Source organism: Ranitomeya imitator, chromosome 4, assembly GCF_032444005.1.
Source record: "Ranitomeya imitator isolate aRanImi1 chromosome 4, aRanImi1.pri, whole genome shotgun sequence".
NCBI classification, from domain to species: Eukaryota; Metazoa; Chordata; class Amphibia; order Anura; family Dendrobatidae; genus Ranitomeya; species Ranitomeya imitator.
This window is the reverse complement of record NC_091285.1, coordinates 440385491-440413169: the sequence shown is the minus strand read 5'-3', so window position 1 is coordinate 440413169 and position 27679 is coordinate 440385491. Positions and strand designations below refer to the sequence as shown.

The 27679-nt window shown below is 43.5% G+C and overlaps 1 protein-coding gene across 1 annotated transcript; it reads right to left on the bottom strand.

The window, feature by feature from the left end:
- On the bottom strand, window positions 1-27005 carry CD276 (CD276 molecule). Its single transcript, XM_069765637.1, has 8 exons — window positions 26797-27005; window positions 25095-25153; window positions 19891-20238; window positions 19509-19805; window positions 16914-17054; window positions 15730-15768; window positions 15559-15591; window positions 1-697 (listed from the first exon to the last, which is right to left on the bottom strand). Exons 2-8 carry the CDS (start codon window positions 25132-25134, stop codon window positions 672-674), a joined length of 924 nt encoding a protein of 307 aa, XP_069621738.1. The 5' UTR covers window positions 25135-25153; window positions 26797-27005; the 3' UTR covers window positions 1-671.
- Between the last annotated feature and the right edge of the window lie 674 nt (window positions 27006-27679).

The window sequence follows — 27679 nt, the reverse complement described above, 5'->3', positions numbered from 1 at the left end:
TTTTTCATGACAACGACAAAGAAAGCATTTTATTAAAAACCTATTACAAGAAAATAGTAAATCCCTTAATGTTGTAGTTCCCAGGCAGAATAATGTATCAAACTTTATTGCCATAAAAACATACAATATATTAGGCACTGTACTGTTTTTTTTCAAAAACACCCTTTTTTTTTTTTTTGCAAAATGGGCAATACATTATAAGCTTCTGTGCGATTATCACACTCCTGTAGATTTCTGGACCCGCAGAACTAAGGAAATGTAACAACTCCGATACAGAATGAACATTCAATGACTAGTTCAGTCACTAATAAGAACGTTCAGTGTTCACACAAATCAAAGAAATTAAAAAAAAAATTTGGAAAATGATAAAGGGTACTTAAAATGTGCAGTCCTGCAGTGTACGTATGTAATTAAAATATGCTATAAATAACTTTACTTCCCAAAAGTAATCACCATTGATCCAGCTCTCTCTACTGAAACATTAAGCAGCAGAGTGGACAAAAACAGTGTTATCCTACGGCCTTCTATCACTACTACTAACATACAATGTTTTTACACATTGGGCCAAGTATAATTCCGCACAGGAAAGCAAACCCACATATTCCATGAAAGGTTCCTTCATCCTTCGAACGTAGAGTGCAGTGTGAATTTTCCAGATCATTGTGTAAATGTCATTCTATAGTTGAAGTGTCATCACCTGAAACGAGATAATACGTTTGAGATCAACAAATCAGCAGACGGAGTTAACAGATGAAAAATAAAACATGCAAGAATTTCTAAGGCTATGTGCACACGATGCGGAATTAGTGCGGATCCGCAGCGGATTTTTCCGCGCAGAAACGCTGCAGTTCTGCAAAGTGATTTACAGTACAATGTAAATCAATATAAAACAAAAAAAGCTGTGCTAATGGTGCGGAAAACTCCGCATGAAAACCGCTGCGGATCAAAAGAAGTAGCATGCTACTTCTTTTGTGCGGAACTGCAGCGGTTCTGACCCCTTCCATTATAGAAATCCGCATGGGTAAAAAAAAACGCAAAAAATCCGCACAAAATCCGCATCAATTCCGCACCTGTGTTTTCTGCCAGGAGATGCAGATTTTGTGCAGAAAATTCTGCACTCCAATCCGCAACGTGTGCACATAGCCTAATCCTATATCCAGTTTTTACATTATGAAGCATGCTATGCTCCCTATATAGATCAGCTACAATTAGGGTATGTTTCCACGGTCAGTATTCGCTGCGGATTGGACGCTGCATATAGCTGCAGTGTCCAATTCGCAGCAGCCAGATGTTACAGCATAGTGGAGGGGATTTTATGAAATCCCATCTCCACTATGCATTCAGAGACGCCTCTGGCTTCCCTGCATAATCGGACATGCGGCACGTCTTTCTAGACTGCAGCATGTCAATTCATCTTGCTTAGACACTCAGTCTCCGCAAGATAAATATCACCAGTCCAATATACAGGATGCAGTGATTCCGCATGGTTCAATGAATACATGCAGACTCACTGCGCGCACAAAGCGCTGCCGATACAGACCGTGGAAACATACCCTTAGGTCTCAAAATATTTTACAAGTGAGCGAGTATCCTCTGAAATGTTTAGGAATCGTATCCATTTTTCTACAAAGTCTCCTCAATTCAGCAGCTCAAAAGTAATTGGACAAATTAACCTTACCATTACCATGAATAAAATGTTCATTTTTAATACTTAACAAGCAATGACTGCCTGAAGTCTAGATGAATGGACTTTGTAAAATTATGGATTTCCTCCTTTGTGATGCTTTGCCAGGCCTTTACTGCAGCTGACTTCTGTTGTTGCTTGTTTGTGGGTCTTTCTGCATTAAGTTTTGTCTTAAGCATGTGAAATGCATGCTCAATGAGGTTGAGATCTGGTGACTGACTCAGCCATTGCAGAATATTCCACCTCTTTGCCTTAAAAACCACTGGGTTGCTTTTGCAGTATGTTTTGCATCATTGTCCATCAGTACTGTGAAGTGCCGTCCAATCAACCTTGCTGCATTTGGTTGAATCTGAGCAGAAAGTATAGCCCTTGTAGTGCAACGGAGTTCACACTGTGCGGCAAAGAGGCAGTGACCCAGTAACGTTCAAAGCAAAATGCCTTCAATGTACAAAAACTTACAAATGAAAAGCAAATGTATCCTCCAGATCGTAGCTAGGAGTAAAAAACAGTCCGTATCAGAAACCTGTTGCCGTGGACAACTGCACCACCGTGTCACACAGAGGGGGCGCCAGGCATTCACTTCGATGTGTGCAGTCAACAGCGAGCCAAAGCCGGAAATTGCAAAAACCACCTGCTCTGCAGCCTGCAAACCAACATTGACACACCCAAACCTTTGCTGCAGGGTTTTTATTTGGAATCTGCGGCCACGGACCACTTGCAAGACCCAGCTGGAGGGAGTGAACTGCCCCCACTACCATCCTGTAGTTCACTCCAAAAATAGAAGTCCTTAATGGGTTTTCCTACAAATCTGACTGAATCACTACTTGGATCCAATCCACTCTTATTTTGCCTTGTGACTCACAGGCATCCTGCTGTGAACACAAGGCTCTCCAGCTGGTTTAACAGGACTCCGTCCACATCGGGGGGGGGGGGGAAATCACATATCGACCCTTGCATACGATCCCCCGATCCCCCTCACACTTCATCATTCATCCGGCAGCTTACTTTTAAGTCATATCAATCAACACTAGTAACCCAGTGCCATTGGCAGACATGCATGCCAATGCCAACACATTGCCTCCACCATGTTTTACAGAGGATGTGGTGTGCCCCAAGTTTTCGCCATCCTTTCTTTTACCCCCCATAATTCTGGTACAGGCTGATCTTCATTTCATCTGTCCAAAGAATGCTTATAAAGCGAACCTGTCACCGGGTTTGGCCGATATGAGTTACGGCCACTGCCTTTCAAGACTCATCTACAGCATTCTATAATGCTGTAGATAAGCCCCCAATCCGACCTGCAAGTGAAGAAAAATAACTTTTATTATACTTACCTGCCAGGCGGCCCGCTCCGGCCCGATTGTTGTCGCAGGTCCTGGTCCGATGCCTCCCATCTTCTTGCGATGTCGTCCTCCTCCTTGCTTCACAGGCATCGCGCTCCTGTGCAGGCGTACCTATCTGCCCTGTTGAGGGCAGGGCAAAGTACCGTAGTGCGCAGGCGCTGAACCTCTGACCTTTCCCGGCGCCTGCGCAGTGCAGTACTTTGCTCTGCCCTCAACAGATCAGATAGGTACGCCTGCACAGGAGCACGAGCCGGGGAGCCTGTGAAGCAAGCAGGACGGCATCGCAAGAAGATGGAAGGCACCGCACCAGGACCTGCGACACCCATCGGACCGGACCACCCCGCAGGTAAGTAGGATAAGTTATTTTTCTTCACTTACAGGTCAGATCAGGGGCTTATTTACAGCAGGGGTGTCAAACTGCATTCCTTGAGGGCTGCAAACAGGTCATGTTTTCAGGATTTCCTTTTACTGCACAGGTGATAATTTAATCACCAACTCATTATTTGTGTAGGTGATTAAATCATCACCTGTGCAGTACAAGTGGCGCAGTGGTTAGCACTGCAGCCTTGCAGCGCTGGGATCCTGGGTTCTAATACCACCCAGGACAACATATGCAAAGAGTTTGTATGTTCTCTCTGTGTTTGCGTGGGTTTCCTCCGGGTACTACGGTTTCCTCCCACATTCCGACGAGCACAGTCTGGAAGAAAATAGCCGCTCCTTACTCCCCGCAGTCAGTGCCTGTCGCCCGCATACTCCCCTCCGGTCACCGCTAACACAGGGTTAATGCCGGTGGTAACGGACTGCGTTATGCCGCGGGTAACGCACTCCGTTACCGCCGCTATTAACCCTGTGTGTCCCCAGCTTTTTACTATTGACGCTGCCTATGCGGCATCAATAGTAAAAAATTTTATGTTAAAAATAATTAAAAAAAACAAACCTGCTATACTCACCCTCCGTAGTCGCTCGCGCCTTAAATGCAGCCCTCGAGGAATGCAGTTTGACACCCCTGATCTACAGCATTATAGAATGCTGTGGATAAACCCTGAAAGGCGGTGGCCGTAACTGGTATCGGCCAAACTTGGTGACAGGTTCCCTTTAAGGCTAATTAATGGTTTGCACCTTGTGGCGAACCCTCTGTATTTGCTTTCATGAAGTCTTCTCTTTATGGTAGACTTAGATACTGAAACACCTATTCCTGGAGAGTATTCTTCGCTTGGGTGGATGTTGTGAAGGGGTTTTTCTTCACCATGTAAAAGGATTCTGTGATCATCCAGCACTGTTGTCTTCTGTGGATGTCAAGAACTTTTTGAATTCCCAAGCTCACCAGTGCACCATTTTTTTTTTTTTTTGAAGAATGCACTAACTGTTGATTTGGCCATTCCTAACATTTAAGCTATCACTGAAGGATTTCTTCTTTTTTTCAGCCTAGTAATGGTCTATTTTTCTACCATTGAGACCCTCTTTAAGCACATGTTGTGGGTTCACAGCAACAGCTTCCAAATTTAAATGTCACACCTGAAATCAGCTCCAGACTTTTGACCTGCTTAACTGATCATGGATTAATAAGGGAATAGGACATGCAGCACATTAAAGAGCTTTTGAGATAATTGTCCAATTACTTTCGGTCCCTTTAAAAAGAGGCAGCTACATATTAAAGAGCTGTAATTCCTAAATCCTTACTCCAATTAGGATGTGAATAGACTCAAATTAAGGGCCCCTTTCCACTTGTGAGAAAAACGGACGAGTGCAATCCGATAAAAAAAAAAATCGGATTGCACTCGGACCAATGTTTTTCAATAGGTGACATTCCATTTGCGATTTTTTTCCCAGCCGAAATCGGACTGAGAAAAATCTGTGTCGGCTGAGAAAAAAAAATCGCAGCATGCTGCGTATTGCTGAGATTCTCGGACGAGACTCGCCAATGCAAGTCAATGGGTGCGAGAGAAAAAACGCATGGAATACGGACCATCCGTATTCCATCCGTTTTTTACGGATACCTTACCATTCTGTGGCACAGAACACTGTAAATAGTCCTGTAAATGACTGTATAAAAATAGTTGCAGAGAAAAAACGGATTGCATACGGATGTAAAAACGGATGATGCGATTAAAAAAAAAAAAAAAAAAAAAAAAAAAAAAAAATCGCATTACACTCGCATGACAATCGCACACGTTACATCCGTTTTTTCGGTCCGTAAATCGGACCGTTTTTTTCTCACACAAGTGGAAAGGGGCCCTAAAGCTGAGAATCTGCACTTAAAGACCATATTGATTATATAACTGTATCTTGAATATGTTTTGTTAAACAGCTAAAATGCCAAAACTCGTGTCACTGTCCAAATATTTCTGGACCTAACTGTATAACCTTAACCCCTTCAAGTCGCGGCCCTTTTTCATTTTTGCGTTTTCGTTTTTCACTTCCCTCCTTCCCTGAGCCATAAATTTTTTATTTTTCCGTCAATATGGTCATGTGAGGGCTTATATTTTGCGGGACAAGTTGTACTTTTGAACGACGCCATTGGTTTTACCATGTCTTTTACTAGAAAACGGGAAAAAAATTCCAAGTGCGGTGAAATTGCAAAAAAAGTGCAATCCCACACTTGTTTTTTGTTTGGCTTCTTTGCTAGTTTCACTAAATGCTAAAACTAACCTGCCATTATGATTCTCTAGGTCATTACGAGTTCATAGACACCTAACATGTCTAGTTTATTTTTTATCCGAGTGGTGAAAAAAAAATTCCAAACTTTGCTTTAAAAAAAAAAATAAAAAAAAAAAATGCCATTTTCCGATACCCGTAGCGTCTCCATTTTTCGTGACCTGGGGTCGGGTGAGGGCTTATTTTTTGCGTGCCGAGCTGATGTTTTTAATGATACCATTTTTGCGCAGATACATTCTTTTGATCGCCCGTTATTGCATTTTAATGCAATGTCGCGGCGACCAAAAAAACGTAATTCTGGCGTTTCAGATTTTTTCTCGCTACGCCGTTTAGCGATCAGGTTAATGCTTTTTTTTAATTGATAGATCGGGCGATTCTTAACGCGGCGATACCAAATATGTGTACGTTTGATTTTTTTTTTATTGTTTTATTTAGGATGGGGCGAAAGGGGGGTGATTTAAACTTTTATATTTTTTTCATATTTTTAAAAACATTTTTTTTTTTTTTTTTACTTGTGCCATGCTTCAATAGCCTCCATGGGAGGCTAGAAGCTGGCATAGCCTGATCGGCTCTGAAATGCAGGTGTGCTGTGAGCGCCGACCACAGGGGGGTGCTCACAGCAGGCCTGCATCAGTAACCATAGAGGTCTCAAGGACCTCTATGGTTACCTTCCTGATGCATCGCCGACCCCCGATCATGTGACAGGGGTCGGCGATGACGTCATTTCCGGCCGCCCGGCCGGATGCGGTAGTTAAATGCCGCTGTCTGTGCTTGACAGCGGCATTTAACAGGTTAATAGCGGCGGGTGAATAGCGATTTCACCCGCCGCTATTGCGCGCACATGTCAGCTGTACAAAACAGCTGACATGTCGCGACTTTGATGCGGGCTCACCGCCGGAGCCCACATCAAAGGGGGATTCACGGCATGCGCAGTACATGTACGGCGCATGTCGTGAAAGGGTTAAAACATAATATTATGTAGCTCTCCATATAGACCTATCAGGGTGTCCAGTGATCTCTAAGGGTCTGGAAACGCTACAAATTGGACGCTGCGTACAGCCGCAGTGTCCAATCCGCAGCAGCCAGATGTTACAACATAGTGGAGGGGATTTTATGAAATCTCATCTCCACTATGCGTTCAAAGACGCAGGTGGCAGACCTGCGTATACGCACATGCGATGTGTCTTTATAGACGGCAGCATGTCTATTTATCTTACGGAGAGGCTCAGTCTCCGCAAGATAAATTACACAGTCTACATATAGGATGTGGTGATTCCACATGTGTCCAATGAATCACCGCGTGTACAAAAGCAAGAGATCTTTCCTGTAGAAAGGAAGAAAATGAAATCTTATAAGCTGACATGTCAGATTCACATAATTGCCAAAATCCTAGGTTTTTCCAGCCTTGCATTGCCAGAGTATCACACTGACATTATTATTTTTCCTCCCCACAGCGTCATCTCTTCTACAGGTAAGTAACACACAAACCTGGCTGTCCATGTAAAAAAAAATCCATGTTACGATATGTCCATGTGGGTCATAAATGCGGTGGATTTTCTTACAGAAAATCTGTATAAGAATAAAGTTAACTGACAAGTGGATGAGTGAGTAAAACATTTCAGCCACATGCTGCAAAATTTACAGTACCAAAATATTCATGTGGTGTGGATAATTAAAGCCACAGCATTTCAATATCTCTTGCCGAAAAAAAAAAAATTGTTCTTGGATTTTTCCCAATGACTTCAGTAAAAAAGTAAAAGTTAAAGGAAAGGTGCCACAATTTTGTTTTTGTATTAAAAATGATTGTTTATATAAACAATTATTTTTAATACGAAATTATTGTTTTAACTTTAACCCCTTTACCCCCAAGGGTGGTTTGCACGTTAATGACCGGGCCAATTTTTACAATTCTGACCACTGTCCCTTTATGAGGTTATAACTCTGGAACGCTTCAACGGATCCCAGTGAATCTGACATTGTTTTCTCGTGACATATTGTACTTCATGACAATGGTAAAAATTATTTGATAGTACCTGCGTTTATTTGTGAAAAAAACGGAAATTTGGCGAAAATTATGAAAATTTCGCAATTTTCCAACTTTGAATTTTTATGCAATTAAATCACAGAGATATGTCACACAAAATACTTAATAAGTAACATTTCCCACATGTCTACTTTACATCAGCACAATTTTGGAACCAAAATTTTTTTTTGTTAGGGAGTTATAAGGGTGAAAAGTTGACCAGCAATTTCTCATTTCTACAACACCATTTTTTTTTAGGGACCACATCTCATTTGAAGTCATTTTGAGGGGTCTATATGATAGAAAATACCCAAGTGTGACACCATTCTAAAAACTACACCCCTCAAGGTGCTTAAAACCACATTCAAGAAGCTTATTAACCCTTCTGGTGCTTCACAGGAATTTTTTGAATGTTTAAATAAAAATGAACATTTAACTTTTTTTCACAAAAAATTTAATTCAGCTCCAATTTGTTTTATTTTACCAAGGGTAACAGGAGAAAATGGACCGCAATCATTGTTGTACAATTTGTCCTGAGTACGCCAATACCCCACATGTGGGGGTAAACCACTGTTTGGGCGCATGGCACAGCTCGGAAGCGAAGGAGCGCCATTTGACTTTTCAATGCAAAATTGACTGGAATTGAGATGGGACGCCATGTTTCGTTTGGAGAGCCCCTGATGTGCCTAAACATTGAAACCCCCCACAAGTGACACCATTTTGGAAAGTAGACCCCCTAAGGAACTTATCTAGAGGTGTGGTGAGCTCTTTCACCCACCAAGTGCTTCACAGAAGTTTATAATGTAGAACCGTAAAAATAAAAAATCATATTTTTTCACAAAAATTATCTTTTCGCCCCCAATTTTTTATTTTTCCAAGGGTAAGAGAAGAAATTGGACCCCAATAGTTGTTGTACAATTTGTCCTGAGTAAGCTGATATCCCATATGTTGGGGTAAACCACTGTTTGGGCGGATGGGAGAGCTCGGAAGGGAAGGAGCGCCGTTTGACTTTTCAATGCAAAATTGACAGGAATTGAGATGGGATGCCATGTTGCGTTTGGAAAGCCACTGATGTGCCTAAACATTGAAACCCCCCACAAGTGACACCATTTTGGAAAGTAGACCCCCTAAGGAACTTATCTAGAGGTGTGGTGAGCACTTTGACCCACCCAGTGCTTCACAGAAGTTTATAATGCAGAACCGTAAAAATAAAAAAATCATATTTTTTCACAAAAATTATCTTTTCGCCCCCAATTTTTTATTTTTCCAAGGGTAAGAGAAGAAATTGGACCCCAAAAGTTGTTGTACAATTTGTCCTGAGTGCGCTGATACCCCATATGTGGGGGTAAACCACTGTTTGGGCGGATGGGAGAGCTCGGAAAGGAAGGAGCGCCGTTTGACTTTTCAATGCAAAATTGACAGGAATTGAGATGAGACGCCATGTTGCGTTTGCAGAGCCCCTAATGTACCTAAATAGTAGAAACCACTCACAAGTGACACCATTTTGGAAAGTAGACCCCCTAAGGAACTTATCTAGATGTGTGGTGAGCGCTTTGACCCACCAAGGGCTTCACAGAGGTTTATAATGGAGAGCCGTAAAAATAAAACAAAAAATTTTTCGCACAAAAATTATTTTTTAGCCCCCAGTTTTGTATTTTCCCGAGGGTAACAGGAGAAATTGGACCCAAAAATGTGTTGTCCAATTTGTCCTGAGTGCGCTGATACCCCATATGTGGGGGGAAACCACTGTTTGGGCGCATGGGAGGGCTCGGAAGGGAAGGAGTGCCATTTGAATGCAGACTTAGATGGAATGGTCTGCAGGCGTCACATTGCGTTTGCAGAGCCCCTAATGTACCTAAACAGTAGAAACCCCCCACAAGTGACCCCATATTGGAAACTAGACCCCCCCGGGAACTTATCTAGATGTGTTGTGAGAACTTTGAACCCCAAGTGTTTCACTACAGTTTATAACGCAGAGCCGTAAAAATAAAAAATCTTTTTTTTCCCACAAAAATTATTTTTTAGCCCCCAGTTTTGTATTTTCCCAAGGGTAACAGGAGAAATTGGACCCCAACAGTTGTTGTCCTATTTGTCCTGAGTACGCTGATACCCCATATGTTGGGTTAAACCCCTGTTTGGGCACACGGGTGAGCTCGGAAGGAAAGAAGCACTGTTTTACTTTTTCAACGCAGAATTGGCTGGAATTGAGATCGGACGCCATGTCGCTTTTGGAGAGCCCCTGATGTGCCTAAACAGTGGAAACCCCCCAATTATAACTGAAACCCTAATCCAAACACTCCCCTAACCCTAATTCCAACGGTAACCCTAACCACACCTCTAACCCTGACACACCCCTAACCCTAATCCCAACCCTATTCCCAACTGTAGATGTAATCTAGACCCTAACTGTAACTTTAGCCCCAACCCTAACTGTAGCCCTAACCCTAGCCCTAACCCTAGCCCTAACCCTAGCCCCAACCCTAACCCTAGCCCTAACCCTAGCCCTAACCCTAACCCTAGCCATAACCCTAGCCCTAACCCTAACACTAGCCCTAACCCTAGCCCTAACCCTAGCCCTAACCCTAACACTAGCCCTAACCCTAGCCCTAACCCTAGCCCTAATGGGAAAAAGGAAATAAATACATTTTTTTATTTTTCCCTAACTAAGGGGGTGATGAAGGGGGGTTTGATTTACTTTTATAGCGGGTTTTTTAGCGGATTTTTATGATTGGCAGCCGTCACACACTGAAAGACGCTTTTTATTGCAAAAAATATTTTTTGCGTTACCACATTTTGAGAGCTATAATTTTTCCATATTTTGGTCCACACAGTCATGTGAGGTCTTGTTTTTTGCGCGACGAGTTGAAGTTTTTATTGGTAACATTTTCGGGCACGTGACATTTTTTGATCGCTTTTTATTCCGATTTTTGTGAGACAGAATGACCAAAAACCAGCTATTCATGAATTTCTTTTGGGGGAGGCGTTTATACCGTTCCGCGTTTGGTAAAATTGATAAAGCAGTTTTATTCTTCGGGTCAGTACGATTACAGCGACACCTCATTTATATCATTTTTTTATGTTTTGGCGCTTTTATACGATAAAAACTATTTTATAGAAAAAATAATTATTTTGGCATCGCATTATTCTCAGGACTATAACTTTTTCATTTTTTTGCTGATGATGCTGTATGGTGGCTCGTTTTTTGCGGGACAAGATGACGCTTTCAGCGGTACCATGGTTATTTATATCTGTCTTTTTGATCACGTGTTATTCCACTTTTTGTTCGGCGGTATGATAATAAAGCGTCGTTTTTTGCCTCGTTTTTTTTTTTTTTTTCTTACGGTGTTTACTGAAGGGGTTAACTAGTGTGCCAGTTTTATAGGGCGAGTCGATACGGACACGGCGATACTAAATATGTGTACTTTTATTGTTTTTTTTTTTTTTTATTTAGATGAAGAAATGTATTTATGGGAATATTTTTTTTTTTTTTTTTCATTATTTAGGAATATTTTTTTTTAATTTTTTTTACACATTTGGAATTTTTTTTTTTTACTTTTTTACTTTGTCCCAGGGGGGGACATCACAGATCAGTGATCTGACAGTGTGCACAGCACTCTGTCAGATCACTGATCTGACATGCAGCACTGCAGGCTTCACAGTGCCTGCTCTGAGCAGGCTCTGTGAAGCCACCTCCCTCCCTGCAGGACCCGGATCCGCGGCCATCTTGGATCCGGGACCTGGAGCAGGGAGGGAGGGCGGCAAGACCCTCGCAGCAACGCGATTACATCGCGTTGCTGCGGGGGGCTCAGGGAAGCCCGCAGGGAGCCCCCTCCCTGCGCGGTGCTTCCCTGCACCGCCGGCACATCGCGATCATCTTTGATCGCGGTGTGCCGGGGGTTAATGTGCCGGGGGCGGTCCGTGACCGCTCCTGGCACATAGTGCCGGATGTCAGCTGCGATAGGCAGCTGACACCCGGCCGCGATCGGCGCCGCTCCCCCCGTGAGCGCTGCCGATCGCATATGACGTACTATTGCGTCCTTGGGAAGTAGGGCCCACCCCCCATGGACGCAATAGTACGTCTGATGGCAGAAAGGGGTTAATATCTTTTTTATTATTAATTATTTTTGCAGCCACTGGGCGCCGCCATTTTCCTTTGCAGGAGTGTAAGAGTCCCAGCACGACACTTACTCTCTGCAAATATGGCAGCCCTGGGCATAGGAGACTGCGGTCGGCGTCCGACCCCATACCTATCATTGAGCTGCTCCCTGCTGTGATGTGGCCACACCCCCTGGGCTGTCTCCACATCACAGCAGAGGCAGGAGGTCGGCGCCATCTTTCTTCAGCCCACAGCGAGTATCTGTGAGCTCCACTATGACTTGAGAGCTGCGCTGTTATAGGAGGGACAGCTCCATCTGTCTCTCCATTCACACTGTCAGCAGCGGCCGTTCCCTGTCCTCTTCTCTGCTGCCTGGTGCCCTGGCTCTAATCTCTAGAATTGCTAGAGAGGATGAAGTGCTGCGGTCTGATGTCCTCTTATTGGGAGCTGCAGAGAGGTAACAGAGGGGGATGGGGGAGGCTTTGTGCTGCTCTGACCCTGCCTCTCACTGTAGCTCCTCATCAGGACATCAGACCGTGTATCTATCACTATACTGTGCTGAGCCGTGTATCTAATCCTATCCTGTGTGATACTGTCTGCTGCGCTGTGTATCTAATCCTCTCCTGTGTGATATTGTCTGCTGAGCCGTGTATCTAATCCTATCCTGTGTGATACTGTCTGCTGAGCTGTGTATCTAATCCTATCCTGTGTGATACTGTCTGCTGCGCCATGTATCTAATCCTATCCTGTCTGATACTGTCTGGTGAACCGTGTATCTAATCCTCTCCTATGCACTCCTCTCCCCACTGCATGTCTTTCCCCATTGCACACACAACTCAATGTGTGCGATAACAGGAGCTGCAGGGGTCATGCTGTATTATGGCATTATGTGAGATCTATATGACGGTATTATGTGATCTGTATGGTGGTATTATGCTTGATCAGTATTGAGAGAAATATATGGTGGTATTGTGTGTGATCTATATGGCGGTATTATGTGAGATCTATGTGGCGGCATTGTGAGAAGTATGTGGCGGTATTGTGTGATCTATATGGTGGTATTATGTGAGAACACTATGGCGGTATTGTGTGATCTATTTGATAATATTATGTGTGATCTATATGGCGGTATTATGTGTGATCTATATGGCGGTATTATGTGAGAACACTATGGCAGTATTATCTTCAGAAAGGGGACCCATTCTAGGGTGGTTCTGGCTGAGCAGCTGCATACGGGTCTGGGGTAATAGAGGGGGCAGCATGACCTCCAGTTAGGTGCAGTCAGGGGAAGGCTGGTGAGGCAGCTGAAGAGAGCGGTCTCATTTTTATCATTACTATATGGCTACATTTCCTTCCCAGCGTCACCCCGTACTTCACCTGTCGCCTCGCTTTCACACATTGCCAGGACAGGATGGAGAAGACCGGATCTGAGGAGGGGAATGGGGTCTGCATGCAATGTCTGGATCAGACCAGGCCATCAATCCGCAGAAATGTTTCCTGGATTTCTGTGGAGCAGACAAGCAGACTGTCCATCCATGTGTATAAAAGACAGCGCTCTATGTACAATCCCTGGCTGCTCCGCGCACTGAACATTGTGCCCCCATAGACCAGCACACTGCTCTCCTGAAATACTCTGTGCTGCTGTCACCCTGCTCCCTCCACCATATATCTCCCAGAATCCTTGCTGCCAGCCAACTCGGTGACCATCTACTTGTCAGTATAACTCTGCAGTCACCAACAAAATGGATGCTCACTGGGTTCCTGAATATCATCCTGAATATCATCACACACGTCAGCAGACTCCGCCCATAATTACTGCAGTGCTGTAATGTGAGCTAGTTGTACACTACAGTAGGTTTTTGTGAAATTTCAGCAGCTGCTCCCCCTAGTGTTTAAAAGTGGAAATTACAAAAGTTTTCAAATTATTTTTCATATTTTACTAAATTATAAACAAATGATAATATTTTTTAAGAAAATGTAAACATTAATTCTTTACATTTTTTCAATTGCGGTAAAAAAATTTTGGGATGGCACCTTCCCTTTAAATTCTACTGTTGCAGATATGGATGATAATTTAAACTAGGTAGTGCAGCAAATGACATTCCTGTGCCCATGCCTGGCTCCCCACTGGTTTCTTAACACTGGGTTTCAGCAATTTAGCTGGAGTAAGAACAATTTGGCCAAGGAATTGTGAGAGAAGAGAGAGCACACAGCTTTTTTTTTTAAATTGTAATTGTACAACCTGTCAAATAAAATATAAGCATGATTTGGTGTTAAGCTGCATAATGGATTGGCATCCAAATGTTATTTTCATAAATCTTTGTGAACTGCTTCAAACTACTGAATGTGTCTTATTTTATGCTTGATATTACTGATGATAAACATGGGACTAGTCTGATGCCTGTTGCAAGGCATGAAAAGTGCTGCACACAACATTTTGCTGCCCGGAGTAAGGCTATGTGCACACGTAAGAAAAGAGGTGCAGAATTTTCTGCACAAAATCCGCATCTCCTGGCAGAATCCGCAGCTGCGGATTTTATGCGGTTTTAGTGCATTTTTTGCGTGGAATTGATGCGGATTTTCTGCAGTTTTTACCACTGCGGATTTCTATAATGACGGGGTGCAGAAACGCTGCAGAACTGCACAAAAGAAGTGACATGCACTTCTTTGAAATCTGCAGCGTTTCTGCACGGATTTTTCTGCACAGCTTTTTTTTTCACATTGATTTACATTGTACTGTAAATCACAGTGCAGATCTGCAGCGTTTCTGCTCTGACAAAAACACTGCAGTTCTGCACTAAATCTGCATCGTGTGCACACAGCCTAAGGAGACGGCCAGTGTCAAAACTGATGCTATGAATTCTAAAACTATCACAGTAAGGCTAAGTGCACACGTTCAGGAATTCATGCAGAAAATTCCTGTGGAAATCCGGACATTTATGCCAGATTTCCACATGAAATCCGCATGCGTTTTTTGCGCGTTTTTTGCGTGGTTTTGACGCGTTTTTTCCCAGACATTTCCCAATGCATTAGACAGTGGGAAATCCGCGAAAAAAAACGCAAAATTAATGAACAGGTTCATTATTTTTCCGCAATGCGTTTTTCATGCGGAAAAACGCACATCATGTGCACAGAAATTGCGGATTCCATTATAAATGATGGGATGCTTAATGTATGCAGATTATTTGCGGTTTTATAGCGTTTTTATAGCGCAAAAACGCTAAAAAACCGCAAATAATCTGCAACGTGTGCACATAGCCTAAGGCCGGGGTCACACTAGCAGTATTGGTCAGTATTTTACATCAGTATTTGTAGCCAAAACCAGGAGTGGGTAATAAATACAGAAGTGGTGCATATGTTTCTATTATACTTTTCCTCTAATTGTTCCACTCCTGGTTTTGGCTTACAAATACTGAGGTAAAATACTGACCAAATACGGAATGTGTGACGGCAGCCTAAAGCATGGGGTCAGATCTGGTTTGAGTCGTACAGGAAACGCTGGAAGGAAACAAAAAGGTGATGACAGACATGGGTTGTGATACAGAAAAAATGTTTTAGTACAAATGTCAGAAGACACTTTTCAAATAGCCATTTATAGACGTCAATAAAAGAGAAACATTGCTTCAAAAGATATTTTATCAGTTGTGTAAGAGGATTTCTTAGTAATGTCTTACGCTACCATTCTACTCCAATTTTAAATTTCTATTGATCATCTTATTCTCGAAAGTCTAGATTTTTTATGAAACCAGTGTGTTACCTTCTGCGGAGCTGGATTTTAGAGGCTGCATGGCTGTAAAAAGAGAACATGTGTATTTTATTTGCAGTGGAATAAAAAAAAAAAAAACTAAACAAAAAAAAAAAACCCCATCACAATAAGCAGGACAGCCTTCTAAAGAAAACGTTTTTCTCCATTTACGTTTATCCATACCTGTTTTTAACTCTCCATTTTCCTCACGCTCTTCATTGCCTATTTTACAGAAATGAAGAAAGAATATTGTTAAACTTGATGGGCAAATTTATTCCATCAGTGAACAACAATAAGCACCTATAGAATATTCATTGTGAGGTGCTTTCGTGGGTGCCATAGTACACACTGAAGGAGCCCCGAAATCCTTAATGGCAAAGAGACACAGTGCTGTGGCCGTGGTACTTGTTTGCTGAAAGGATTTACAGCTGTAACCACGTGAGAGCACAGGATAAGTGATAAATGGCTGATAGCTACTATTCCCACCGATTACATGTGCACTGCAGCAATGATATGTGTGTGTCATTTTTTGTTGAAGGGTTAAACACAGATTACACTAAACCATATAGCAAGTGCAATGTCTAATGCATCATCCTATGAGTATTTTATTTTCTTTTTCTATGCTTCTGCACCAGGCACCCAAACTTGTTCTAGGGTAAGTTGTTTACGGGGGTCAGATTTGCTACAGAAAAAAAAACAAAAACCTGCAACAAATCACAATGGCAAGTCCGCAGCAAATAATGCAGATTCGCCAATGCAAATCAATGAATTGAAAATCAATTGAAAATCTGCAACAAACCCATGACAAATAGGAGACACGGTTGTGTACTGTCGGTGTGGGTGTTCCAATATATGAGCTTTGTCATGTCAGTTGCTGCCTATGCATATTGCGGCAGCTGAGGACAAACTCATCTCAACTGCTGCACTCTGCATAGACATTAATGAATCATGTGCTGCACTGTGCTCTCTTGAAGCCCTCTGTCTCTCCTCCTTGTGAGAGGACAGACAGGGCTTCTTGGAAAACTAATCCAAATTTAAATGTATAAATACATTAAAAAAAAAATAACACTAAAAATACATTTCATGCACGTTGTGCTGGGGGAATAATGGGGTTCGATACTGGACTGATGTAAGGGACTCCGGGAATGGCAAACACTAATGAGACCTATATATTAAAAATCCTCCAAATCCTCATCGCAGGCCATTAGAGTTGATTTTCTAAAATCTTATTCTTTTGCCTGCTACTATATTATGTTGCAGACTAAAATCTGCAGGAAAAGCATCCACACTGATATATAGTGCAGCGCCAATATCTTCCCTCACAGCAAAGCGGTATTCTGACCCGGTCCATAATTTCGTCACGTTACCTGCTTCTTCCTGCTCCTCCTCACAGCTCTGTTTGAGATGTTTTCTGCACACGCATGCCAGTGCAACTAGAAGACCAAAGAGGCAAGCACAAAGCCCGACCGTCACCCACACAACGACCAAAGGGAAAGAAAGATGTTGACCTTTACACAAAAACATGATATAAGTCAAATAAAGCTACTGAATTCCACCAATAAATGAAAGAATTACGTTTTCACAAAACATCAACAATTTGGTGGACTCAACCTAAAGTGGCCAACCCTTTTATACTCGGTTATAACCCTCTTATCTGTACAGTATTAGTTTCTTAACATAGTAACAAATGGTAGCATGAGAACTTTTAGTACATCATACATAATTTTTTTCCTGTGTTTTAAAGCACATTTAAAGAACCGGAGTTTGTTTTTATTTAACTGTGTGACAATTTGTGATCGATACATTATTCTCCTGCACACTTTGTTTTTTCAACAAGCCAAGAAATGCATAAAAAAAAACCACCACTACAGCACTGAGTAATACACATTAGGATAGCCTGATTGAGGAGACATATGTAGTTATAATAAGGGTTTTCTTGGAACAAAAGTCTTCAGTCACGTTATCACAATCCTCCAGTATTCCCGGCTCAATGGTTTGGAAGTCACGTGACCACATGTATGCAATTTTCATACTTGTGTTAACAAGCCAACTAGACTACTACTCGTTAGTAGTGAAGAGCGAACGTGCAGGGATAAGGGGTGATCTTAGCAAGGTGGTGTGTTAATAGAGTATATTCAGCGTGTTCGTATACAATGCTTGAGTCGCCGCAGCTGTTCGACAGCTGCAACACATGCGAGCTTGCCTAACAAACAGGAAATCCCTGCATGTGTTGCGCCTGTCGAACGGCCGTGGTGACTTAGGGTACCGTCACACAGTGGCATTTTGATCGCTACGACGGCACGATTTGTGACGTTCCAGCGATATATCCGTGACATTCCAGCGATCTCGCTGTGTCTGACACGCTCCTGCGATCAGGGACCCCGCTGAGAATCGTACGTCGTAGCAGATCGTTTGAAACTTTCTTTCGTCGTCTAGTGTCCCGCTGTGGCGGCATGATCGCATGGTGTAACAAAGGTGTGCACGATATTGTATATGATGTGCGCATAGTAACCAATGGCTTCTACATCGCACATAAGTCATGAAATTATCGCTCCAGCGTCGTACATTGCAAAGTGTGACAGCAGTCTACGACGAGGGAGCGATATTGTTACGATGCTGGAGCGTCACGGATCGTGCCGTCGTAGCGATCAAAATGCCACTGTGTGACGGTACCCTTAAACCTAGTATTCGAGCACACCAGCATGCTCGGAGAACACCTTATCCCAGCACATTCGCTCATCACTACTAGTTCGGCTTCTCTTCACAGAATTGAGAGCAACCAAATGTGTCTAATTAGCAGGTGACCAAGTATGCAAGCTATATGCACATGGTCAAGTAACTACCACATGGGAATGGGGTAGTCTGCAGAGACTGCACACTGTTGTTACAAGCCTAGACAACCTCTAAGAAAACCAGGTGTAGAAAATGTAAAAAATAAATAACATAGTAGAAATTAGCAGAGTACAAGAACTCAAATTTAACTGTTAAAATTGGCGAACTCAACTGAGTATACATGGCAAACTGCACTGCATCTATACATTGATGGAAAGAATGTGTGCGAACTAAAAATGTAAAAGTGACCCTCCAATGTTACTTTCCACTCGATCTACACAAGTGAGGAAAGCTGCAACTGCACGCCTCAGTAACTGTAGAGCCCAGTGTGCATGTATCCATTCTGATGTCAGATTGGCTAGCAGTAATATTCGAAGGGCACTTTTACACTCAATGTACCGAGTACAAATAACATTACAAATATTTGCATGTATTAACATACTTCACTGCAATAGAAATGAATTAGGTAGTCATTCAGCAGTTGTGTGCTATGGTCCTGGTTCAACTTTATTGGACTGTTGCGAGAATGTGACATTGCACGACAGGTGTATAAGTTATAATGTATTCTGAATATTACTAACCTAGCATTATCAATATATACACACTAACTGCCTAATGCAGACTGATTTACTGTAAATGGAGGAAGGAGGTTTCCCCGCTGTTCTTAAGCCCCCGTCACACACAGCGAGATCGCTAGCGAGATCGCTGCTGAGTCACAAGTTTTGTGACGCAACAGCGATCTCAGTAGCGATCTCGCTATGTGTGACACATAGCAGCGATCAGGCCCCTGCTGTGAGATCGCTGGTCGTGTCGGAATGGCCTGGGCCATTTTTTGATCGTTGAGGTCCCGCTGGGTAGCACACATCGCTGTGTTTGACACCTTACCAACGACCTCGCTGACAGGACGTCCCATTGAATCGTCATGAAATAGGATCGTTGTACAGGTCGCTGCTGCGTCGTTGGTGAGATCTCACTGTTTGACATCTCACCAGCGACCACATAGCGACGCTTGAGCGATCCCTGACAGGTCGTATCGTTGTCGGAATCGCTCAAGCATCGCTATGTGTGACGGGGCCTTTACAAACAAAAGCCAAACATCTGGTGACTGACCCATGACTTCCCGCACTGACCTGTGACACTGAGAGACGCATGAGTCACCATCTGCAGCAGAGGATTATATACCAGGCAAGTGTAAGTGTCATTGGTCTCCAGGATCACACGGATAGCGCTCTGCACATGGAACAAGCCTTCTTCATTGGCTACTTGAGATGCTGTAATATTTTCGGTAAGGTTCTTCCCACTTCCATCTTGCCACAGTATTTCAGCCTGAGGATATCCGCGGTAGGTATGGCAGGTTACTGTTACCTGGTCACCAGGTTTCAGTCCTTCACTAGGATCCATATGCAAAGTTGGCTTAGTGTAGAAGGCTGTGGTTAAGTGAAACATATGGGTTAATTGAACATCACCAGATGAATGTCACTAACGAGATTCGGGCCCACATATAATGCTTACCTGCCACCTGAAGACTTACAGCAGCTGAACTGGAGTTCCCTACATTTACAAAGCACGTATAGCTGCCTTCATCAGATAGACTGACTTTGTGCAGTAAGAGAGACATGTTGCCCGCTGGTAGCTGTCCAAGAAAAAGTTGTGTCCGGTTAATAAATTTAGGATCTTGTTTCTCTAGTTGTTCTTGTCCTTGGGTGTAAGCATGAACCTGCTGGAGTTTTGTAATCTCCCAAAACACACTGAGGTCCTGCAAGGAAAATCCATGTGGAGGAGAAAAGCTGCATGGAAGTATGACATCTTCATCCAGGATCCCAGTGACAGGAAAATCAGGGACAATGACTTCAATGGATCCTTTTTAAAAAAAAAAAATCCAAAAGACAGCATTAAAAAGAGAGGAGGTCATTTTTGGAGCCCTTACAGGCAGGAGGAAAATTAATTACACCCTCTATGAATTTACATATCAGAACACACAAAAAAAATGGTCCTTAGTGGTTGTAAAATTAGGTAAATACAACCTCAGAAGAACACAAATAATTGCACAGTGACTTTTTATTTTAAAGAAAAACTAGGTCTAAAGGTACCGTCACACAACGATATCATTAACGAAATCGTTCTGTGTGACAGCGACCAACGATCAGGCCCCTGCTGGGAGATCGTTGGTCGCTGGGGAAAGTCCAGGACTTTATTTCGTCGCTGGATCTCCCGCTGACATCGCTGAATCGACGTGTGTGACGCCGATTCAGCGATGTCTTCACTGGTAACCAGGGTAAACATCGGGTTACTAAGCGCAGGGCCGTGCTTAGTAACCCGATGTTTACCCTGGTCACCATTGTAAAAGTAAAAAAAAAAAAAAAAACACTACATACTTACATTCCCGGTGTCTGGTCATGTCCCTCGCCGTCAGCTTCCCGCACTGACTGAGCGCCAGCCGGCCGTAAAGCAAAGCACAGCGGTGACGTCACCGCTGTACTTTACGGCCGGCGCTCAGTCAGTGCGGGAAGCCGAAGGCGAGGGACGTGACCAGATACCGGAATGTAAGTATGTAGTGGTTTTTTTTTTTTTACTTTTACAATGGTGACCAGGGTAAACATCGGGTTACTAAGCACGGCCCTGCGCTTAGTAACCCGATGTTTACCCTGGTTACCCGGGGACTTCGGCATCGTTGGTCACTGGAGAGCGGTCTATGTGACAGCTCTCCAGCGACCAAACAGCGACGCTGCAGCGATTGACATCGTTGTCTAGATCGCTGCAGCGTCGCTTAATGTGACGGTACCTTTAGGCATTGTGCACACGTTCAGGATTTCTCGCAGAAAATTCCTGAGGAAAACCGAATATGCAAATTGCCTCTTCTGAGAAAAAGAGGACTTAAACTCTATAGCGCCACCTGTTGGAAGTAGCGATCCTACAAGTCACAATCAACTCTTTAACGAGTCATGCAATATGACTTAGGATAAAAGCCAAATTAGTATCTCAATTCGCAGACACGGTGTTTCGGGCTGTTGGCCCTCGTCAGTGAGAAGCATGAGAACTAATTTGGCTAGGTGAGAGGCTCTGGACTGGGGTCTAAGGCAGGCATATCAAACTCAGAGTACCCCCCGGGCTGTACTACCACTCCCCCTGTCCCTGCAGATCGGGTGAAATTGGAGTTAACCCTTTCACCCGATCTGCAGGGACGCGATCTTTCCATGACGCCACATAGGCGTCATGGGTCGGATTGGCACCGACTTTCATGACGCCTACGTGGCGTCAAAGGTCGGGAAGGGGTTAATGGTACCCTTACATACAGGAGGGCCACTCACTTACTTGGACTTTGCCTGTGCGGCAGTGGGTCCCTTCTTCCTCGGTCACAGTCATAGTAACATAGTAACATAGTAACATAGTTAGTAAGGCCGAAAAAAGACATTTGTCCATCCAGTTCAGCCTATATTCCATCATAATAAATCCCCAGATCTAGGAAGTCAGCCTTCCTGACTTAGGACGGTGATCAGCAGCCACGTGAACCGCAGATGTACAAAACTCACGATCAGCACTTCCGGGTCGTCATTCATTGGCCCATATCCCTGCATATGACCTGCTTACGTGATCAGCAGCCGACCAAAGTACACACGTCATGGATTGACACGAAGCTAGTTGGTCGGCTGCTGATCACGTAAGCAGGTCATATGCAGGGATATGGGCCAATGAATGAAGAGCCGGAAGTGCTGATCGTGAAGTTTGTAGCATCTGTGGCCCGCACAAAAGTCTCAAACTTTGTGTTTAGAGACAAAGTTTGAGACTTTTGTGCGGGCCGCAGATATGCCTGTAAAGGGCCGCATGCGGCCCGCGGGACACGTGTTTGACATGCCTGGTCAATGCCTGGCATGCCTGGTCTAAGGGGTATCGTTTCTCCTTATGGAGAGTGACATACCATCTCTGGCTTGTCAAGGTAAGGAGGCTTATTTGCCGTACAATGCTCCTCTGGGAAATATAATATGCAAATTGCCTCTTCTGAGAAAAAGAGGACTTAAACTCTATAGCCGGACATTTTCTGCAAGAAATCCGCAAGAAAACCGCATGCGTTTTTGCCACGTTTTTTCCCAGACACTTCCCAATGCATTTTGTAGTGGGAAATCCGCAACAAAAACGCAAAATTAATGAACATGCTGCGGTTTTTACCGCGATGCGTTTTTTTCGTGGAAAAAAAACGCATCATGTGCACAAAACATGCGGAATTCATTCTAAATGATGGGATGCTTATTGTATGCGTTTTTTTTGCGGTTTTATAGCGTTTTTATCGGGAAAAACGCGAAAAAAAAACCAACGTGTGCACACAGCCTAAATGCAGAAGCAGTGTGTAAAGAAATAAGTACACCCCACGAGTCAATAACCACCTTTAGCAGCAATAATTGTAAGATTTTTTTCCTGTGTCTGTATTAGTGTCTCACATTATTCTTAAGTAATTTTGGCCCACCATTTAGATCGTTACTTAAGTTTATTGAGGTTTGTGGACATTACCGGTAGTTTTTACATGGCTTGCAACACCTTGATGTTTTCCTCTATTCTGATGTAGCTTTGCAGGTGTGCTTGAGATTATTGTCTTGTTGCATGGACCTGTTTCAGCCAAGCTTTAGATTTTGGATAAATGCCTCACATTTGACTCTAGAACACAGAAGAGTTTATGGTCAACTCCCAGTGACTACAAGGTCTGTGGCTGCAAAACAAAACACAAATCAAGACCCCTCCACTCATGTTTCATAGTTGCATGAGGAGTTTGTGTTCATATGCTGTCAAATGCCGTGGGCAGCACGATGGCGCAGTGGTTGGCACTGCAGCCTTGCAGCGCTGGAGTCCTGGGTTTTAATCCCACCCAGGACAACATCTGCAAAGAGTTTGTGTGTTCTCTCCGTGTTTGCGTGGGTCTCCTCCGGGCACTCCAGTTTCCTCCCACATTCCAAAGACATACTGATAGGGATTCTAGATTGTGAGCCCCATCGGGGACAGTGATGATAATGTGTGCAAAACTGTAAAGCGCTGCGGAATATGTTAGCGCAATATAAAAATAAAGATTATTATAATTATTATTATTATTCCCAATCATGGCACAGGGCAATATGGCCAAACATCTCTACTTTGATTTATGGGGCCATGTGCAGCATTATATGGGGCAAATATCTCTATGGAGCATCTTATGGGGCCATGTGCAGCATTATATGGGGCAAATATCTCTATGGAGCATCTTATGGGGCCATGTGCAGCATTATATGGGGCAAATATCTCTATGGAGCATCTTATGGGGCCACAATCAGCATTTGTGGAGCATTATATGGGGCAAATGTGTCTATGGAGCATCTTATGGGGCCATAATCAGCATTTGTGCAGTATTGTATGGGGCAAATGTCTCTATGGAGCATCTTATGGGGACATAATCAACATTTGTGCAGCATTATCTGGGGCATATTTTAATATGGAGCATCTTATGGGGCCCATCATAAACTGTATGGAGCATTATATGGGGCTCCTGATTCAATATGGATATTCAAAAACACTTAAACTACTGATGTCTCAATTAATTTTACTTTTATTGGTATCTATTTTTATTTTTGAAATTTACCAGTAGCTGCTGCATTTTCCACCCTAGGCTTATACTCGAGTCATTAAGTTTTCCCAGTTTTTTGTGGCAAAATTAGGGGTCTCGGCTTATACTCGAGTATATACGGTATCTTGATTCTTTTATTCTTATGAATAATCTTTGTAACTGAAGAATGATGGACTGCAAGTTACTTGGAAATAGTCTTACAACCCATCCAGTATTAACAGACAGCAAAAGCTGCTTCTCTGAAATCATTGCTGATGTCTTTCCTCCATTTCATTGCGTTAAACTACGGTATGTTTAAATGCTCCAGACCAGCAAACTGCCAAAACTTCTGCTTTTAGAGACATGGTCACACTTGCAGATGAATGATTACTCAAGGGCATTTTATTTGCATCATATACTTCTTTCATAGGAGTTACAAAGGGTAACGCGTACTTAATTATTCCCAGACTGCTTCAGCATGTAGTCTAGTTTTTGATAAATAACTATAATTTGTCATGTTTTATTGTACATCCGAGGTTACATGTCCCTAGTTGTAAGACCTTATAAGGATCTAAATTTTTTATGTTATCTTGTAAAACCATAGAATTCAAAGCAGGTCTTTTTTTCTGCAGTCTCAGAATGACCTGTGGCTCAGTCTCTCCATATGCAATACCTGTCCCGACTGTAGGTCTAAAAGTACATACGCTATGAAGTTGTTAGTTCGGTTAGGAAACCCAAGATTAACCCAGGTACTGCTATTCAACCACGGGCCATATCATTTGGACATGTGTTTTCGACCTTACAAGCTCACACCCAATGACTCAATGATGTTGCTGAAGTCTGTGCCTCCATAACATTGTCATACATATGTAGTGCTTCCTAAATAGGCCCATGCACAAATTCCACAAATGTGTCTCCACAATAATTCAAGAGAGAAGTAAAGTGTGAACAGGCAATCAGGTCACTTATATATGAACTAATGTCAAATATCGCAGCAGAGGCATCCTCTACAGAAATATGGCCAAGGACTGGAGAGCAGTACTGAATCTGGTACTTTCCATTAAGTTTATGGCACATGTCACTTTGAAAGGAAGGTTACCCCTATAAACTTATTATATTATCTTCTGATACATTATAAACTTGCAAAACTTACTGCATAGAGGAAGAAGAAAGAGAAGGCAGAGGACATCCATGTTTTAGGGTCACTAGGAACTAGAAAATAAAGAATGGATATTAGTTACATTTTAAGTGATGACAAATCAGGGAGTTGCAGGCATAATTATCCTGACCGACAACCCCAGACAAATGTGATAACACACAAAACACACCACACACTGACATCTTGCTGTGGTGCAAAATGTCACTTTTTAACATTAAACACAATCTTCATTTATCAATCTACCAATTTACCCTTCCAAGAGTAAAGCTGGCCATACATATTAGAAACAAATTACTGACACCGGCTGACAACATAGGTTTTATTACAAGGGTGACAATAGACCTATGACAGCAGAGGTTTGGGAAAGAAGGTTCAGGAATGTTGAATTATAGAGGATATATTGCCCTCTATCCTTTTCCCAGAAGTGATATCCATAGAGTCGGTGCTAAATATCTACGGGGGCTCCAACGTGTTCCCACAATTACTGAAACTGCAGTAATGGCTCACTGCATGGCCACAGTTAGAATAAATCCTGGGCACTCTTTTCACTGTCTTCATGGCTCAGCTGTGTCCCATAAACAATGAACATAGTGGGAAGATGTAGAAAAATTACCGTATATACTCGAGTATAAGCCGACCTGAGTATAAGCCGTCCCCCCTAATTTTGCCACAAAAAAACTGGGAAAACCTAATGACTCGAGTATAAGCCTAGGGTGGAAAAGCAGCAGCTACTGGTAAATTTCAAAAATAAAAATAGATACCAATAAAAGTAAAATTAATTGAGACATCAGTAGGTCAAGTGTTTTTCAATATCCATCCTAAATCAGGAGCCCCATGTAATGCTCCATAAAGTTTATGATGGGCGTTTTTTGACGTACGTCGCAATGCGTCGTTTTGGAGTAAAATCGCATCCTGCAAAGTTGCCCGCAGGATGCGTTTTTTTCCTCCATAGACTTTCATTAGCGACGCATTACGACGTATGGCCACACGTCGCATCCGTCGTGCGACAGACGCGTCGTGTTTTGGCACACTGTCGGCACGAAAAAACGTTCCATGTAACGTTTTTTGGTGCGTCGAGTCCACCATTTCCGACCGCGCATGCGCTGCCGGAACTCCGCCCCCTCCTCCCCGGACCCTACCGTTGTGCTTTTACAGCATGCGTCGGTACGTCATGCCGACGCACTGCGATGGGCCCGTACCGACGCTATTGTGAAAGTAGCCTAAGGCTCTGTGCACACGACATTTTGATGTTGAGCTTTGGAAGCAGAACACTATAGACGTTTCATGAAAATCCCAGCGGTGTTTCCTGAGGCGCCTTCTTGTTGGTCGTTTTGGAAACATTTTAGAGAATATAAAGCAGCGGGCGCTGGAGACTGGAGCCACTTCTTGGCTTGCCAAGCCTCAAGTGGTTAAAAGAAGCACAGAGAGTTTTCCATTGCAGTTCATACAGTCACTCTTTTTGGTATTTTAAAAGCTTTTTAGTGGGGGTTTCAGGGGTGAGTCGAGTGAAAAAGACGTTGTGTGCACATACCCTTATACCTATGGCCGCACTTGCTCTAAAGTCGCCCAGAACTGCTGCAGAAAACACACAGTGCGGTACCGCACCCTCCACGCACACACGGTGCGGTACCGCACCCTTCCACGCACGCTGTGATACCGTGACAGGCGTCTCCACACTACACACAGCCGCACGTACCTGGCACAGTGGGCGCCGTCCTCACTGCCGCCCGGTGAGCGGGTCCATGCTCCGTCTGCTTCCCCTTCCCATCCCGTGGTGACATCATGCGATGGGGGCGAGATAAGAAGACAACTCATTGGTTGCGGCTCTGACAAAGACCTCTTGGTGGAGGCAGATTTCCTGTCACTCCTATCCGCCCTCCTGGAAGAGGCGGCGGTCTCCCATAGCCCCCAGTGTAATGCCGGCCCAGCCCGGTGACCGCATGACCTTCTCCCGGCTGTGCCCTCAGGCGGAGCCATTGGCAGGTGCCCCGGGCAGGCACTTCTGCTGGCAGACCCCGCACGTTTCTCCCGCCACCCCCATATATTGCTGCTGGTGCCAACTGTACACTGGCTATGGCTTTGCTCCCGGCGTGTGACGCAGCCTCAGTAGGCGCAGGTCTCCTCCCGCCATCCGTGTGCCGCTCTCTGGGTGTCAAATCTAGAGGATTGCTGCTATAAATGAGTCTGCGACAAAAAAAAGAAAGTCCCAGAAAATGTCGCCCCGCCCGTCTCCATGTGGTGTTTTCCATGAACGGCGTCGTGCATACGTGTATTCATGGCGTACAACACGATTATCTGCCCAAAAGGCTCCATGGCGCCAGTTTTGTTTTTCCGTTGATGGAGCTGATTGAGACCTCGTTTATTATGAGGTGAGCCGACATTTTAGCGATAGTAATTTGGTGTACATACAAAGATTTAATCACTTTTTATTGCATTTTTTAGGACGTATTAACACTCAAAAGCTATCCCAAAATCTAAAGAGGACATAGAACTCAGAAGTTCATATTAACATCAAAAAACATGATGCAAAAAGACCACAAAGAAGAGTATAATCCTAAAATTTACATCTTTATTTATAA

Excerpts from the sequence above, each read along its gene's own strand:
- CD276 (XM_069765637.1), bottom strand. The coding sequence starts at position 25,134 with ATGGATGTCCTCTGCCTTCTCTTTCTTCTTCCTCTATGCA. Across the intron at positions 20,239-25,094 it reads CTTTCTTCTTCCTCTATGCA|GATCCATTGAAGTCATTGTC; the intron begins GTAAGTTTTGCA and ends TTTTTTAAAAAG. Across the intron at positions 698-15,558 it reads AAAATCCAGCTCCGCAGAAG|GTGATGACACTTCAACTATA; the intron begins GTAACACACTGG and ends ATCTCGTTTCAG.